The 18,326-nt window shown below is 36.0% G+C and overlaps 2 protein-coding genes across 3 annotated transcripts; both read left to right on the top strand.

Annotated features, from left to right (window-relative positions):
• Positions 1–445: 445 nt before the first annotated feature.
• Positions 446–11,968, top strand: LOC143558558 (BEACH domain-containing protein C2-like). Its single transcript, XM_077047379.1, has 31 exons — positions 446–1,947; positions 2,039–2,823; positions 2,923–3,585; positions 3,671–3,805; positions 3,981–4,085; positions 4,176–4,292; positions 4,453–4,529; positions 4,677–4,758; positions 4,835–5,514; positions 5,575–5,604; positions 5,692–5,776; positions 5,845–6,039; positions 6,116–6,670; positions 6,743–6,886; positions 6,960–7,412; positions 7,496–7,614; positions 7,772–7,841; positions 7,920–8,003; positions 8,306–8,362; positions 8,474–8,542; positions 8,615–8,701; positions 8,795–8,911; positions 8,984–9,133; positions 9,251–9,335; positions 9,418–9,538; positions 9,976–10,072; positions 10,195–10,308; positions 10,383–10,755; positions 10,818–11,560; positions 11,639–11,761; positions 11,848–11,968. The coding sequence occupies exons 1-31, from the start codon at positions 549–551 to the stop codon at positions 11,956–11,958; spliced, it is 8,025 nt and encodes a 2,674-aa protein (XP_076903494.1). The 5' UTR covers positions 446–548; the 3' UTR covers positions 11,959–11,968.
• A 1,697-nt stretch (positions 11,969–13,665) lies between these two features.
• LOC143558557 (uncharacterized) lies at positions 13,666–16,139 on the top strand. Of its 2 annotated transcripts, none has more exons than XM_077047378.1 (5): positions 13,666–13,856; positions 14,473–14,558; positions 15,159–15,343; positions 15,519–15,648; positions 15,881–16,139. In XM_077047378.1, exons 1-5 carry the CDS (start codon positions 13,775–13,777, stop codon positions 16,043–16,045), a joined length of 648 nt encoding a protein of 215 aa, XP_076903493.1. In that variant the 5' UTR covers positions 13,666–13,774; the 3' UTR covers positions 16,046–16,139. The 2 variants fall into 2 exon arrangements, with proteins under 2 accessions (XP_076903493.1, XP_076903492.1); XM_077047377.1 differs by having other exon boundaries at positions 13,666–13,873.
• Positions 16,140–18,326: the final 2,187 nt, after the last annotated feature.

Genomic DNA, 18,326 nt, shown 5'->3' with positions numbered 1-18,326 from the left:
TTTAGGGTTTCTTTGCATTACATTGATCATAACATACAATTGCTTCTACTTGCTGATTAAACTGATTATATTAATATATATAAACTGATCATCCTCTAAACTAATGTCTGCTGTCAGGTGATCATTGATTGTTATGTATAAATAAAGATCAATTTGTTGCTTAATAACTCCTAATTAAATAAAGTGACCACACCATGGATGATGATCAAACGGGACCGGAACCATCCACTTCAAACCGCGTTAATAATAATTTTAAGAAACTGAATACTGGTGGGATCATTAAGGATGATATTGATGCAATGCTGGAGCAAGCGTGTTTAGATCGAGACAATTTGGATGATCTAATGAGCCCATATGGATATAATCATCAGTTTAACAATGGTACTACTGCTAATGCATTCGATCACTTTGATTCTTCTTCAAATCATAATATTAATCCTCTAGATCAAGACCACCCTCGTTCGCCATACAATGTTACTACACAACAATCAAGTTTCTTTGCTTCATCACCTAGGCTCAAACCGAAACCACCCGTCACACAAGAAGATATGCATACAGAAATCCTGCGTCTAGTGGATTCTGCAATCATGGGCCAGACCGAAAGCATGGACACCATGAAGAATATTGTGAGTGGTGTAGAGAGTTTTGGAGAAGGAGTCGACGCAGACGGGATTGCTGATATGTTGGTTGATACACTTCTTACAACAATGGGAGGAGTTGAATCTTTTGAAGAAGAAGATGATGGTGATATTATACCTAGAGTTATGAAGAATACTCAAGCCGCCATCATTTCGGGTGAAATTCTTCCTTGGCTTCCTTGGTTGACCGATAGTGTCGAGTTCATGTCCCCCAGGACACGAATGGTTCGTGGTTTACGGACTATTCTACGAGTGTGTACACGAAACCGAGCCATGTGTTGTGCAGCGGGCCTGACACGGGTTCTTTTGCAAACGGCTGAAAAGATATTTCTTGATGATGTTGGGTCAACAAAGAAAATGAAATGGAACGGTTCACCATTATGCTCGTGTTTACAGTATTTAGCGGGTCATTCGGTTAGTGTAGCGGATCTCAATATGTGGTTTCGGTTAGTTAAGAGAATGATCAAGACTCCATGGGGTTTAAGGTTAATGCTTTCGTTAGAAAAGGCATTAAGTGGAAAGGAGTCACGGGGCCCACAAACTTCTTTTGAGTTTGATGGTGAAAGCTCGGGTTTACTTGGTCCAGGAGAGGGCCGTTGGCCGTTTCCAAAGGGCTATGCATTTGCCACGTGGATTTTTATCGAGTTGTTTGCTACAGCAGATGCTGAATCCAAATCGAGCAACTTTTCAATAGACGATGCTGCGAAGAATAAACCTTGTATTTTTAGTTTTATATCTTCGGATAATCAAGGTATCGAGGCATATTTTCATGCTCAGTTTTTGGTTGTCGAAAGCAGCGGTGGAAAAGGGCCAAAAGCAACAGTTTATTTTACTTATGCTTTTAAATCACAATGTTGGTATTTTATTGCTTTGGAGCATACTTTAAACAGTGAATTAAAATTATACGTTGACGGCAAGTTACACGAAAGCCGTCCTGTTGATTTACCTCGGATTAATAAACCACTTTCCTTTTTCTGCATTGGGACTAATCCACCACCTGCAATGGCTTCTTCACAACAGAACTCGCGAAAGTTCCCGTTGTTCGCTGAGTTGGGCCCGATATATATTTTTAAAGAGCCTATTGGGCCTGATATGATTGGGAGATTGACTTCTAGGGGCCCTGATTCAATCCCTTCATTTGGGAATGCTGCAGGATTAATGTGGTTGTCTACTGATGTCCATGTGGCAAGTATTGAAGAGGAAAGTGCTCGTTTGGATACCGATATTGCAGCACACCTTCACCTTCTTTATCATCCTAGTTTGCTAACGGGTCGTAACTGTCCAGATGCTTCCCCTTCCGGGACTTCAGGTTTTTTTTATATATATTTATATTTCATTTTCAGATTATGTGAAACTGAACTGTTGGATCTATAAATTTTATTGTTTGATGAACATTTCAGGGCTGCTTCAAAGATCTGCTGAAGTACTTGGGCACGTACCCGTAACGACACGAATGAGGCCCACAGATGCTTTGTGGGCCCTAGCGTACGGAGGCCCAATGTCTTTACTTCCATTTGTAGTAAGCAAAGTTGATAATGATACATTAGAACCCCAAAATGGAAACATTAAATCATGTTTAGCCACTACAGCTCTCGCTGCTCCAATATTCAGAATCATCGCGGTAGCAATCCGACACCTAGGAAACAGCAACGAGTTATGCCGAACACGTGGGCCCGAGGTTCTATCAAAAATATTAACATATCTTTTAAAAACTTTATCTTCACTCGATGCTGCAAAACATTCAGTAGCAGATGAAGAAATTGTTGCTGCGGTTGTGAGCATATGTCAATCCCAGAAGGATAATGTGACACTAAAGACACAACTTTTTAGTACTTTGTTGTTGGATTTAAAAATCTGGAGCTTATGTAGTTACGGGATACAAAAGAAGCTTTTATCATCTTTAGCGGATATGGTTTTTACCGAATCGTCTGTAATGCGTGATGCAAAAGCTATACAAGCACTCCTTGATGGCTGCAGGAGATGTTATTGGACTGTTCATGAAAAAGATTCTATGAACACGTTTTCTATCGACGGGGGGCCACGTCCCATTGGGGAAGTGAATGCTTTGGTTGATGAGCTTTTGGTGGTTATCGAACTTCTTTTGGTGGCGGCTCCGCCTCCAATGGCGGTTAATGATATTCGGTGTTTGCTTGGATTCTTGGTTGATTGTCCGCAACCAAATCAGGTAGTATCATTTTTAAAAAAATAACATTTTGTTAACTTTATTAAGAAAAACATAATAACTGAATTAATTATAGAAATTTATAAAAATATATCCATCCAGGTTGCAAGGGCATTACACCTGATATATAGACTGGTGGTACAACCGAATACTTCTAGAACCGATAGTTTTTCAGAGGCCTTCTTATCATGTGGTGGCTTAGAAACACTTTTAGTCCTATTGCAACGTGAAGCGAAAGTAGGGGATAATGATGCGCCTGAATATGATGATGATATTTTATCAGTCTCGCGATATAATTCTGAAAGTTGGCCTGAAAATATGGACGATGCAGGATCCTTGAACAGAAGTGAATTTTCATTTTATGATCCTCATAACCGTAATAGTGTCGTTGGCATTGGCATGACATCTAGTATAGGAAGCAGAGTGTCGGCTTCCGAGAGTTTATTTATCAAAAACTTGGGTGGCATAAGGTTTTCGATTAGCGCTGAAAATGCAAGGAATAATGTGTATAATATTGATAAAAGTGATGGGATTGTTGTGGCGATCATCGGGCTTTTTGGGGCTTTAGTGATCTCGGGTCATCTAAAATTTGGGTCTCATGCTCCACATGATCTTACGGGTAATCTTCATGGTTTGCTTGAGGGTGCGGGTAGTATGTTTGATGATAAAGTTTCACTTATACATTATGCTCTACAAAAGACTCTGCAAGTAGCACCAAACAGACTCATGACCGGGAATGTATACACGGCTTTATTGAGTGCCTCGGTATGTTGTATATCCAGAATGGGCCGACTTGGTGACAAGTCAAATGGGTGTATTCTAAAATATAATTTATTTTTTCGCGTTGCAGTTAAAAGCATCATCTAGAGACGAGGAAATGAATTTTTATGATCCACAACATCGATTTGAGCATTTAGAACTCTTGCTTGTTCTTTTGCGTTCACTACCATATTCAACGAAGACTTTTCAAAGTAGAGCACTACAGGTACTACCTTAACTAAACACTTGTAACAAAATGCATATCATACCTTATTATTACCAACCATTTAATTCATACTATTCCTCATGATTAGATATTTTGTAACTTTATTCTTGTTTTCTATTTCGGTTTTCTACCGTTTTTTTATATATTTAGAATTTGTTTCTCCTTTTGATTTCAGGATCTTCTGATTTTGGCTTGCAGTAATTCAGAAAACCGGGTCAGTCTCACTAAAATGGAGGAATGGCCTGAGTGGCTCTTGGAAATTCTTATATCTAATCATGAGGTCACATTCCGGTCTTAAAATAGATAAAATTAAGAATGTTGCTTTTTGGTGAAATTTCAATCTTTAAAATGTTTGAGAATGCCACAACAGATGGCGGAGACAAATGGTTCGACATCGTCTTCAAGCATAAAAGAAGTTGAAGACCTTATACACAGTTTCCTCATTATCATGTTAGAGCACTCGTTGCGCGAGAAGGATGGATGGAAGGTTAATATTTCTTCTAGACTTCCAACGTACTAATAAAACAACTATTGATTTTAAAACATTGTGTTCCTGTTTACTTTCATTTTCTTTGAAGTATACATGGTTCAAAATTTCAAGCAGTATCAGTTCATTTATATTGTTTCGTCATACTTTCCCTTGACAGGATATTGAAGCTACAATTCATTGTGCAGAATGGCTTTCAATGGCACATGGATCGAGCGCAAAAGAGAAACGCGCCAGGTATCACCATGATTTCAAATGAAAAAAAGTGTATTATTATTAATTATTATTATTGTTGTTATTATTATTATTATTATTATTATTAGTATTAGTATTGTCTCTTCTTCTGTTAATTTTTTTAAGTGTTTGATTGTCTTGTAATGGTAGACTTGAGAAATCATTATCCGTCTTTAAGAGAAGGCTTTTGGGTGAGTTGCTGGATTTCACCGCCAGAGAGCTGCGGGTTCAGGTGATTACATCTTATAGTTTTCATGACATTTTCCTTGAATTTTGATTTTGAAATAATTTGTTTCTTTTGGGCGCAGACACAAATTATTGCTGCAGCATCCGCTGGCGTGGGATCATACGGATTACCACCTGAGGTTTCTAAGACAGAAGTAGAAAACGCTTATCAGTTGTCAGAGGCTTTGGTAGAAAATGCAATTGTTTTGTTAATGCTCGTGGAAGATCATTTTCGCCTGCAGAATAAAATATTTAGCTCAATAAACGACAATCAGGTTCTTGCTTCAACGATTAATGATAATGGAGCGGAACAAATTACGGCTGCGGCAGTAGCTGAACCGTATGACTCAGTTTCTTGTGCTTTTGTGTCATATGGAAGTTGTGTGATAGATATAGCCCAAGGATGGGAATACAGAAGCCAGTTATGGTATGAACATCCGAATACACTTCACTTTGGAGGCGGTGGCAGTGGCTGGGAATCATGGAAATCTTGTTTAGAAAAAGATTTAAACGGTAATTGGGTTGAACTTCCGTTAGTGAAGAAATGTGTCTCCATGTTACAAGCTTTGTTGTTAGATGAATCCGATGGGCTCGGTATGAGTGGCGGTTCATCACTTTATCATTTGTTGGACAGTGATCAACCGTTTTTTTGCATGCTTCGTATGACACTTCTTTCGCTGAGGGAAGATGATGTTGGTGAGGATGGTGAAAATGGTATGAGTATGAAGAGTAATGTTACTGTTGATGACGTGTTGTCTGAAAGATTACACGGAGAACATGGAAGTGCCACGTCATCCTTACGAAGCAGTCCTCGAACTGTCACGATGCATCCCAGTTCAGAATTGTTATGGAGGTATAGAATTAATTATAGATACCCTCACTATCACTCTGCAACTTTTTAAAAAATAAACTAACTTATTTTCTCATGTATGATGAGCAGTGTGCTTTCTCCCATCTTGCAAATGCCAGTTTCCGAGTCAAAGAGACAGAGAGTATTGGTGACATCCTGTGTTTTATATTCGGAGGTTCGTTTTTGTTATTAGACTATTCATTTTGTTATATAATAGATCACTAATATGCAGAATGTGTACAGGTATGGCATGCTATCAGCCAAGACAGTCTCCCTATAAGGAAACAATATCTAGAGGCGGTTGTCCCGCCTCTCGTGGCAATAATAAGGAGGTGGCGCCCTCTTTTGGCCAAAATTTATCAACTTTCTCCTCCAGATGGATGCAATCCGCTTGCGGTCAAGGACCCGGTCCTTGATGCCGAGTCAACAGCTATAGAGGTTTACTATCTTCCTTATCTTATTCTTTCCTCATTTATTTTGGAAAAATATATGACACATGCAATTTGTGTGACAGAGTGCTCTTGCGATGATCACACCAGGCTGGGCGGCTACATTTGCATCACCCTCGGCTGCAATGGCGCTGGCCATGATTGCTGCAGGTGCTTCTGGCGGTGAAAACTCCGCCCCTACACCCATCGTAAATGTGCATCTAAAGCGTGACTCATCTAGCTTACTCGATAGAAAATCAGCAAAACTTCATACATTTTCAAGCTTTCAAAATTCCTTAGGATCATCCAACAAATCAGACGCTGCTTTAAAAGGTAAAGCGGCTGCACGTGCAACAGCGTTAGCTGCTGCTCGTGATCTTGAAAGAAACGCAAAAATCGGGTCTGGAAGAGGCTTGTGTGCTGTGGCAATGGCCACTTCTGCACAGAGGCGGCGTAAAGGCGACATGGAACGTATGATGAGGTGGAATGTTTCTGAAGCAATGGGGACTGCCTGGATGGAATGCTTGCAATCAGTTGATTCAAAATCGGTTTACGGGAAAGATTTCAATGCGTTATCGTATAAATTTGTTGCTCTTCTTGTTGGAAGTTTAGCTTTTGCTAGAAACATGCAACGATCAGAGGTATCTTTCTTCGTGGCTCGTATACTCTTTCTTATGTTTTTTCTCATATAGTTTTGATTTTATATTTGTTAGGTTGATAGGCGTTCTCGCGTGGATTATGTTGCTCGGCTTCGTATATGTACTGGAAAACGTGTGTGGCGTAAACTCGTACATTATTTGATCGAGAGCGACAATCTTTTTGGATTATTGAGTAAAAGTCTTTGCAATCCTAAACGAGTATGCTACTAGACTCTTGTATACTAAAAACAAAGCTATAAATATCAAGAAAGTTAAACCGTTTTCGTCATAGGTTTTCTGGAAACTAGATTACATGGAAAGTTCTTCAAGAATGCATAGATGTTTAAGGAGGGACTTTAAGGGCACGGATCATTCCGGTGTTGCAATTGGCCACGACGATCCTACGCAGATGGAACGTGATAAGGAAACCTTAATTTTGGCTCTGAAATCTCTGTCAACCGAAGTAACAAATGAGGATGATGAACGAAGTGCAGTTATTAACATGGAGATTAACACGGATGATATGTGGTTATATGAAGATATCCAAACAAGACCATCTGTAACTGCAGAGCAACACTTACAGGTCCCAGCAGATTCTACCGAACCTCAGGTTTCAAATTATCAAGATTTTTCACAGAGCCCATCAGCAGCAGGCGCCCTTCCCAGTGAACATTGTGAAATTATAATCGCTGAGCTTCCTGCATCCATGGTTCGCCCACTGAAAGTTCGATATGGAAAATTTCAGGTAATGTGGAATAAATAAGCTTATTTAGCATTTAGGACTGCATGACAAGTTAAAATTTAATATGTGTGCATGTTTTTACTCAGATAACAACTAGGAGAATTAATTTTCTTGTCGATAAATCTGAGAAAAAAGTCGAAGATAAAGTTGAAGATAAGGACCGGAGCTGGTTGATGGCTTCTCTTCATCAAATACACAGTAGGAGGTTAGATAAATTAATTAAACTATTTTCAACATATTAGTTTCTAAAAGTTTTTTTTTTTTTTTTTTTTTTTTTTTTTGTAAATATTCCCTTTTGGCTATTTTGTGTACCTTTAAATCTAACTGTTCCAACTAGTTTTACAGTTGTACTGCTGTTACAGGTATCTCTTACGGAGAAGTGCTCTGGAGTTATTTATGCTCGACCGGTCCAACTTCTTTTTTGATTTCGGGGTAAATTTTTTTCTTTATGTAACTATATTATGTGAAAACTTAATCTGAAACCTTTGTTGCTTTGTTAACTTTTTCCAGAATCCCGAGGCTAGAATGAGCGCGTATCGAGCTATTATCCATGCACGACCTCCACGTTTGAACACTGTCTACTTGGCAAATCAGGTTCTTTTCTAACTTGAAGTGATTACTTAATGGTTTGAACATGCAAGATAAAAAAACAGTGAAACGAAAATGTGCCGGAACGAGTTAAAGTCTCGTGAAGTGTATTAATGCATAAAATCAGCTACATTGTTTAAGAAGTTTAGATTATTGTTCATATAATGATAACCATATTTGACACACTTATAATTTAATATGAAAACTTATAAAAAATGTACATGTTGTGAATTTCATGGGATATTCCTAAATAGAAAACAGGGTCTCGTTTTTTTAATTATGTCATAGTACGTTTATCTTTGTGTTAGAGACCTGAGAAACTTCTCAAACGGACTCAACTTATGGAACGCTGGTCACGCTGGGAGGTACCTAAGAAAATAGAATATCGAGCGTTATTCATCATTTGTTACACTTATATTCACTGTGCTGTATCTTGGATTGGAATAATAACTGTTCCTTAACTATTTCTCTTACAGATTAGCAACTTTGAATATTTAATGCAGCTCAATACATTGGCTGGGCGTAGTTATAACGACATTACTCAGGTGGATTAAGATATTTGATTTCTGTTATTAATATTGTCATGGATTAAGCTATAACTTCATATTTCATTGCAGTATCCCATTTTCCCATGGATTCTTTCGGATTACAAATCAACGTATTTGGATCTTTCCAATCCCTCGTCTTATCGGGATCTTTCAAAGGTGGTATTATTAATCTTTTTATTTTTAATAAGTTTGCCACATAAACTTTAACATAAAGAGTTACTTTCCTTTCTAACTTACACTATTTTTCAGCCAATCGGAGCATTAAACGATGACCGGCTAAAAAAGTTCCAGGAAAAGTATTCCAGCTTTAATGATCCGGTGATACCTAAGTACCATTACGATTCACATTACTCAACGGCTGGGACAGTATGTTTTCGTATCATTTCCTTGTGGTTTCATATTTTGCACAAGATCGTAACCTTTGGTTCATTGTGACAGGTGTTGTATTATCTCATGCGAGTCGAACCGTTTACCAGTCTTTCAGTTAGATTAGAAGGTGGCAAGTTTGCTCATGCTGATCGAATGTTTTCAGATATCGGTGCTACTTGGAATGGAGTTCTAGAGGACATGAATGATGTAAAGGAACTGGTACAAGTTTTTTTAATGTATATTTGTTTCTACATTCAGATTGTAATTATCATTATCATTATAATTATTAGTCCTATCATATGTTTAAATTTTGTTTGTGACTGTTTTATATTGAAGGTCCCTGAGATGTTTTACCTTCCAGAGATTTTGACAAATGAGAATTCAATTAACTTTGGTACGACGCAAGCTGGAGATAAACTAGGTACATACTTCATATAATTTTGTCATTTTCAGTTTAAAAAGATATCTTTATATGTAATATATATACTGTTTCCTGTTTTCAGATTGTGTCAAGCTTCCTCCTTGGGCCGAAAACCCTGTCGATTTCATGCATAGACATCGAATGGCTCTTGAGAGTGAATATGTATCTGAAAATTTGCATGAGTGGATTGATCTCATATTCGGGTAAGCTTTCTTTCACTTACTTATAGGTGATAATATGAGTGGGTCCAGCAGGGTGGGTAACGGGCCAATGAGGGTAATCGTTCTGTACATGTTGAACCGGGCCGAGGTACTTCGTCCAAAAATATTAAAATCTATAGTTTGTTCAAAGGGTATTTTAGTCATTTACATAAACATAATAGATTTTTTTACATAAGCTAGTGATAGAACCCAAACTTGTTACAGAATTAAAAGTAACTCAAACCTGCAAATTTTAAACTTATCCAAAGGTGTGACTAGAACCAAACCACATGAACTATTTATGTAATTAACTCTTAAAGATTAAGAAAAAAGCAACCAGAATCGATCTATTGATAAGTAAACGGGTCTAAATTACCGCCTCTGAATAACTTTTCTTGCCTAACAATGTCTTTTTCATATGATGCTTGTATGATATATAGGTACAAGCAACAAGGGAAAGACGCTATTTCAGCAAACAATGTCTTTTTTTACGCCACTTATGACGGGGCTGTTGATATAAACAAAATTCAGGATCCAGTAAGTCCCATGAATATTGAAGTTCATTCGAGACATTAGGTTAATATACAATTTAATGCGATACTAGTTATTGGATTTAAAATTCTTATTATTATTATTTTGTTAATAAAAACCGGCAATAGGTCCAACGGCGTGCTGTCGAAGATCAAGTTCCTTACTTTGGACAAACACCGTCACGTCTTTTGGTGGTCCCTCATATTAGGAAGATGCCACTTTCAGATGTTCTTCATATGCAGGTAACTAACTCTTTATACGTTAACTAGTACACAACATTTCATGATTCTTTAATATATACATTATGTAATACCAGACAATTTTTCGGAATCCCAAAGAAGTAAAACAATATCAAGTTCCATCTCCTAACCGGTGCAATTTACCTGCATCCGCCCTTCATGCAACTTCAGATGCTCTTGTAGTTGTTGATACAAATGCGCCGTCAGCAAAGATAGCCTTACATAAATGGCACCCAAACACACCCGATGGATACGGAATGCCATTTGTGTTTCAACCCGGAAAGAATAATATGAATTCGAGTAGCGGTGGCGGATTTATGCGTTTCTTTCTAGGAAAAAGCGGGTCCAGGTCTGGGGGGTATACATATCCTCAAGCTCATGCATATGCAGCTTCAGGGCTTAGAAGCTCTTCATTAGTATCCATCACTTATAACAATGAAGTTATTACAGGTATGGATTTTATAATAATCTTCTTTTGTAAATGGCAATATATAATTGTAAGTTATTACTAGGCGGACACGTGGACAACAGTATCAGATTGGTATCACCCGATGGCGCGAAAACATTGGAAATAGCAAAAGGACATTGTGCACCCGTAACATGTTTATCTCTATCACCGGATGGAAAGTATCTCGTGAGTGGATCCCGAGACACAACGGTTCTAGTCTGGAGAATACACCGATCACCAAGGTTCCAGTCAGGCAGAATGTCAGAGCCGCCAATAGGCACTATCACACCAACTTCAGTTAGTGCCACAACCGCTGCCAGTTGTTTCATAGATAAAACCAACAGAAGGCGTATCGAGGGCCCAATCCAGGTCATTCGTGGCCATCTTGGAGAAATAATTGATTGTTGTGTGAATTCAGATCTTGGAGCCGTTGCCTCGTGTTCTTATTTTTCAGACGTTTTGGTTCATTCGGTTAGTAAAGGTCGGTTGCTTAGAAAAATTCATGGTGTGAAGGCTGATATGGTTAGGATTTCAAGACACGGGGTGGTTGTCATGTGGAATAATTCGGTCCGTGCTTTAACGAGTTATTCTCTTAATGGGATTTTAATCGCGCGTGCATATTTTCCTAAATCTTGTAGCATTAGCTGCATGGAGATTTCTTTTGACGGGTGGAGCGTTTTGGTTGGATTAAATTCATGTTCAGAAAATGATTGTGATGTTGAGGTCGAGGTAAATGAAGGTGAAGAAATCCAGAGATTGGATGTTCAATCTCCTTCGGTTTGTCTCATCGATCCACATACTCTTAAGGTACATTACCTTAATGTTACTTAATGTTACCTCTATTTTCATCTCTCAATATGACAAAGCATATATGCATTTTGACAGGTATTTCACACGATGAGGCTTGACGAAGGGCAAGATATAACGGCAATGACGATGAACAAGGACAACACTAATCTATTGGTGTCAACGTCGGATAAACAATTAATAATATACACAAATCCCGCTGTAAGTTAATCTCCTTGTTTTTAAAGACTTTAAAAACCTCATTTTGTTCTAATTTGGAGCAGAAACTTGATTCCTGGATGTTACAGGTGAAGTTCACCGCCGTGGTTCGGCGAGCAGGAAGCAAAATTATAGGGTTGCCGAGGGGCAGGCGTCGATCAAAGAGGAGCTTGGCAAGTGTTTCAAGCGATGAAGAATAGCGGACTGCAACATGAAGTAAGTTATGGGGAGAGTCAACATTTTCAACAGTTGACGAGAAGTCAAGGTGGCGGGGTGCTGTCAACATGTGTCGTATAATCGTATATCTCTCGGCTTGGTAAATATCAATGAGTATCACATGAACAATAGATGGTTGTTATGAAAATTTTGATCACTTTGATCTTGTAAAGTGACACCATCATGAATGTGAGTGTGACCCTTGAGCTTGTACATTTTTACTCTGATTCCTTATGTTGTAATACATGTACTCTCTCATGCACAAGTGAAAAGAAAACCGCGTATCTTGATGTTAAAACCATATCCTAGCTTGTCGAGTTTCTTAATCAATAACATGTCAAAACGGGTTGGGGTGACATTTTCATGTTACCAATTTTATAAACATTTGATGTTTTAATTATACTTACATAAAGTATGCTAATGAACACACCCATATTTCCTCTTTATGGGCATATAATTAAGCAAAAACATCGCCTTCTACCAACAACACTTGATCTTGGCGATCCGTCAAAGCTTTGATCACAATAACGCATATATGGAAAAAAAAGTTTTGGTCAGTAGTTCAAGCCGTTTATCATCAAATTTTGGTGTAGCCGGTTGTAACAAACATCAAATTTGATCAAAGTGGAGGGATTTGAAAACCAAGGTTATGAAATTCAACCAATTGTAGTAGTCACATGTGTGCGGCTGTGTCTTTGGTTCAACGTCATGACCTTGACACTGGCGATTCCGATGTGGAGGATTAACTTCATATTTTAGGAATTTAGTATTTTGAATTTATATTTTATGGTTTTTTTTATAAATGATGTAATTTTTTTAGTTTAAAAAAATAAAAGTAAAATAAAGTGGTTAAACGATTGATTGAGAATTTGAGATAAATGAACGACATTTTCATGATTAAATAATGGTTAGGAATGGAATGACTTGGCGCTGATGTGGAGGAGAGAGAACGTGAATGATGAAGCCATTATGATGAAGATTATGCAAGTACCGAGATGAAGGAAGCATAAGGAAGTAAAGATGGATGTTCTATAATGATCTGGGAAAAGTTTGGATGATAGGAAAACGTTCATAATGCAAAATTTAAATATGTTAATATTGTCGTCGGCGACATTGACTGTATGAGTCATTATCTTTTAATATTGAAATTCAAGTTTCTTTATATATAAATACAAATACTGTCATAGGTAGGGGCGTCAAACGTGCTGCTCCCAAGCTACTTAAGATCAGCTTACAAAAAGCTTAAATCGAGCCATGCTTTAACGAGCTCTAGCCCAAACTTGAGCCTTAAAATAAGCTTGTATAATAAACGAGCTTGACCCCGAGCTTCACTTCTCAAACTCAAAGATGAACTTCACTTCATCAAGCTCAAGCTCGCTCAAGAGCCTAAACGTGTCTACTAAAAATACAATTCTTATTAATATTTTTATCATATGCTTGTTTAGTATTTATAATTCTAACTATACATAAAATTATCATTAAAAAATAAATAATACACACATTATGTTATGTATTAATTAAACTCGATCTGGCTTAGTCGAAACGAGTTTAGTCGAAGCACGGGCTTACTGTAAGTTAAACGAGCTGAACTGGCATCTTTACACCCATGTAGGCTTAGAACTTATAATAATAATAATAATAATAATAATAATAATAATAATAATAATCTTGTTTGAACCAACACCCTCAGCTGAAAACCTTTGAACCCTGAAAAACCCTAAAAAGAAAGATTAATCAAATCATCAAATCAAATGGGAGGCAAAGGAAAGAAGAGAAGAGAAAAGAACTACAAAGAAGCCCATGGCGTCGGCAAGAATCGATTACCTCCGCCGCCGGTCCGTTCATCTCTCGATGTTATTCCGGCTAAGCTTCGCAAACTCATGTCATATACTTCCTCAGGTATATTATTCACAAAAGGAACAATCTTTCAGCTATAATCCTGTTTATTGTGTACTCTTGGGTTATAAAGATTTGATTTTTAAACAAAAGGAACAATATTTTAGCTATAATTTTGCTTATTGTGTATTCTTGGGTTATAAAGTTTTGATTTTTGAACAATCTTTCAGCTATAATCTTGCTTATTGTGTATTATTGGGCTCTAAAGTTTTGATTGTTGAACAAAAAAAGCATCTTTCAGCTATAATCTTGTATATTGTGTATTATTGGGTTATAAAGTTTTGATTTTTAAACAAAAAGAACCATCTTTCATCTGTAATTTTGTTTATTGTGTATTCTTGGGTTATAAAGTTTTGATTTTAAACAAAAAGAACCATCTTTCAGCTATAATCTTGGTTATTGTGTATTTTTGGGTTATAAATATTTGATTTTTAAACCAAAAGTGTTTTATTGTGTATCTTGCAGCTATAATCTTTTTTATTGTGTACTTTTTTTGGGTTATAAAGTTTTGATTTTTAAACCAAAAAAACCATCTTTCAGCTGTAATTTTGCTTATTGTGTATTCTTGGGTTCTAAAGTTTTTATTTTTGAGCTGATTTTAGGGTCTGGGAAGTTATCAGTGGATGGTGAAAAGAATAAGAAGACCCTTGGTGGTGGTTCAGAAGCTGGAAAATTAGTTGATAATAATGTAAGTTATTATTGCTTATTGTAATTCCTTTCAAGATTATTTAGGGTTGTGTTTTGGGATCCGAATTTGATATGTGTTGATTTGGGCATTTTTGAATCATATTCAGAATTGGGGATATATTTAAGTTTTGAAGTTAATTGAGTTAATTTTGGGATTTGAGATTGATAAACTTGATGAAACCAAGTTAATTTTGAGACATTAGTTGACCAAAAAGTCAACTTTATGTTTATTAAGATGCATCACATTCATAGGTTATAGATTCTGACCCCAAGAATTACTCGACTAACCACAAAAGTAAAAACTTTTTCTAAAACTTTAGGAATCAAAATCAAATAATTAGATAAGTAGACAATCGATCTGCTATAATTTGATAAATCTGTATGTATCTCAGTTTTTTTTACTTTTTTTTGTTAGAACATGCTTATACAGATTTGATTACTTTAGTCCTAAATAATCTGAAAACCTAAAACACTCTACACTGATTTTGGTTTAAATATATATTGTATCCTGTTTTAGTAACAGATGGAGCTTCAACTTTATAATTATTTGAAATTGTGATTGTATTTTTGGATAAACATTATCTGCATATTTTGTCTGCAGAAACCTTTTAAGAAGGAAAAACCTGACTCTGTTTCTACTGAGCCCAAGATTGAAGATACTCATGAAACAGACAACTTTTCTACTGAAAAGAAAAAGAAGAAAAGGAAAAGGAAGCAGGTAGAAGACCTTCGGTTTGTGGATGAGTTAGGCGCTGTTGGTTCAAAAAAGAAGGAACGAAAGAAAAAGTACGGTTTTTGTTCTTCTATACTATATTATTTCTCAATCCCTAGGCGCCAAAACTACATTTTTTTTCAATATTGTTAAGTGTGTGTTTCATAGTTCAAGTTCCGGGTGTTATTTGTAGCTTGATGATTTTTCTCAGAAAATTATGCGTTTATTAACATTTGAATATTTGTGTAGACTTCTTGAAGAAAGGAAAAAGAAGCACAAGAAGGCGAAAAAAGAAGATGATATAAACTTTCCTGAGCGTGAAGAGATCAAATTTGGAGAAGTTGTTCAAGCTCCACCAAAATTGGTCAATGTTCCCAAGGTTACATTTTTCATCCTCTAATTTGATATTTATTTAGATTCCATATATGTAAGTCAATTTGGGTTGTATGTTATTAATAACCGGTCAAGCTGTAAAAAGTAAAAATAATTAGGTAAAAAAAAATGAATGGGTGAAAACTGTTTTAAAATACATCTTTTAACTTGCTTTGAATTATTTTTTTAGCTTATCTTTATAGCATGCAAATTGACATGAAATTTTGTGTGCTTTGTAGCGATTTGGGTCTTCAGTAAACGCGTCCCAAGAGAGGATACGGTTGAGAACAATTGAAGCATATAGGGACCAGAAGAAATGGGCTTCCAGGCCTGGACTTCAGCTCCCTACGACAGACTTAGCACACCACAATTCTGTTGTTTTGCCAGTTGAAAAACGACCATGAGACGAACTGTAGATCATTTTGCTCTGTTTTTTATTTCTAGTGAGAACACCCTAAACCTTCATTTTGGTGTACTAGTCTTGTTTACAAATTTGTTAATCAGAATTACTTAATGTTAGTTACTTGTCTTGTTTACAAATTTTCATAGTTCATTTTGGTGTACTTGTTGAAGCAGATGACACATTTGTTAATCAGAATTACTTAATGTTAGTTACTTGTCTTGTTTACAAATTTTCATAGTTCATTTTGGTGTACTTGTTGAAGCAGATGACACATTTGTTAATCAGAATTACTTAATGTTAGTTACTTGTCTTGTTTACAAATTTTCATAGTTGGTTCTTGAAATCCGACTAGTCTGTATCATGCATTAGAAAATTTGAACATTAGTGTTATACAACATTTTTAGTATGAAAATTTCAATTTTTTTTGCGAATTATAGAAATCTTGTTAACAAAAAAAATTAATATGTACATTAAGGTAACTGATCATTGAACTTATACAAGCTTTCGTTTTTGCATACATTAAGGTAAATAGATACATCATGGTGATCAAGAAACAAAAATGATCCCGACAAAGTAAACGAACCAGATCATAACAATAGACACAGTGTCGTTTCCAGCAATTATGATTTATGAAACTGTGACATTTTCCTTAAAACTTGCTTCTGATTCTATATTCAAAAGTGTCTTGATTTTATGCCCTAACTTTGTTTTTAATCTCTTTCTACATGCTTGCTTTTTGGGGGGTGGTCTTCCCTCTTTTTGGAGCAAAGATACTTGATTTTTTGCAGCACCATTTGTTAGGGCGGTCTAAAACTCCATTTCATCAGGTCGAAAAGCAACTTTGAATATTGAAACAAATGTTGATTTCATGAACAAGCCCTGCAGTAAACGCAAAACTGGGTTGTTATTTATGGGTGGTCAAATGTTTTTAAATGAAAGGAAACCTTTATATAAATGAACTGAAAGCAATGAAGGTCTCAGGACCGATTAACAAGATGATAATGCTTAAATAACAATTAAACAAGAGGGAACTTTTATGCATTATATTTAGTAGAATAGGCTTTGCGATTCAAAAGGGGATAGCGGCGCAGCTTGTTGCTCGCTTACCCATTATCCAGATGTAGTTCGGTTTGTGTTATATATAAAAGGATCAATATTTTCTCAAAAAAAAAAAAAAAAAAAAAACAAGAACGATGTTTGTGTATTGGTTTTTGTATTGAAACGAGATGATTAAAACGGGTATTTATACCCTTGCCGACAATTACATTTGAACTGGTGCGCCTATTCCTAAACGACGTGATATACCCGTATAATTTACAATATTTACGTATTAACATGCTTTCTGTAACTAGTTACACTTTACACTAACTTTATTTACTGAACTTTCTAACAGAGTTTATCTATTCTTTAATAAACTAACAAAATCTAACGGAATTTTAACGAGGTGGATGATTAACCAACAAGCTAAGGCATTCAACATATATTAGTGACATACTTTTCTTAATATCGAACTTTTATGCATTATTAATTTTATTTTTCTAAATTATATATTTAATTGTGAAAATAGTAATAAAAAAACATTTATTCACATACCAGAAGTTTTTTTTGGTTCTGCTCAAGTGTAGGAGTCCTGGACTATTGAGGATAAGTTCCAGCATAAGGTGTCTCCAATCCATCTTTCTTCTTTTGAGTCAAAGGAGATCTAGAAAAACAGGTATTATTTTAAATCTATTATTTTCAGGAAAAAAATATTTTTCCACAATAAAAGAAATTTGTTATTTAGCTGTGTCAAAATCGACCCATTTAGTGAAAACTGGAAATTCATGCATCCACTTAAACATTCTACTTTTATAAATGTTGTAGCGGATAATATATTAGCAGATTGGTAGCAGCATATCAGACAATATATAAGTTTATAAAAACTTGGTTTTGCATTTATCCAAAAGGATTATCGGCGTAACTTGTAGCCCGTTTGCATTCTGTTTCGATGTAAAAACTAGGCAGACTCAGTTTTAATTTATTTCTAAAAATTAATATAACCATAGTAATTTTGGATTTTTGGTTTTAATTTGCACGTAGCTTTATCAATAATATGTAAAATTCATGTTTGAATGTTTTTTTTTTTTTTGTTTTGTTTTTTAACAAAGTAGTCGAAAGGGCATACCTTCCAAATCATCAAACAAGCCACCACTTATGGTGGCGAAAGGGATATGAGAGATGAGGGGCCAGTAAAATGAACCTTTTCCCTTACTCCTTTTTTGTAGACTTGGGCACATAAGTCT

The sequence above is a fragment of the Bidens hawaiensis genome, unplaced genomic scaffold, assembly GCF_021521415.1.
Source record: "Bidens hawaiensis isolate Kalapana, Puna unplaced genomic scaffold, B.hawaiensis_p1.1 tig00019557_1, whole genome shotgun sequence".
NCBI classification, from domain to species: Eukaryota; Viridiplantae; Streptophyta; class Magnoliopsida; order Asterales; family Asteraceae; genus Bidens; species Bidens hawaiensis.
Note: the sequence above shows the minus strand (reverse complement) of the source record. Positions and strands in the feature narration are given on the sequence as shown.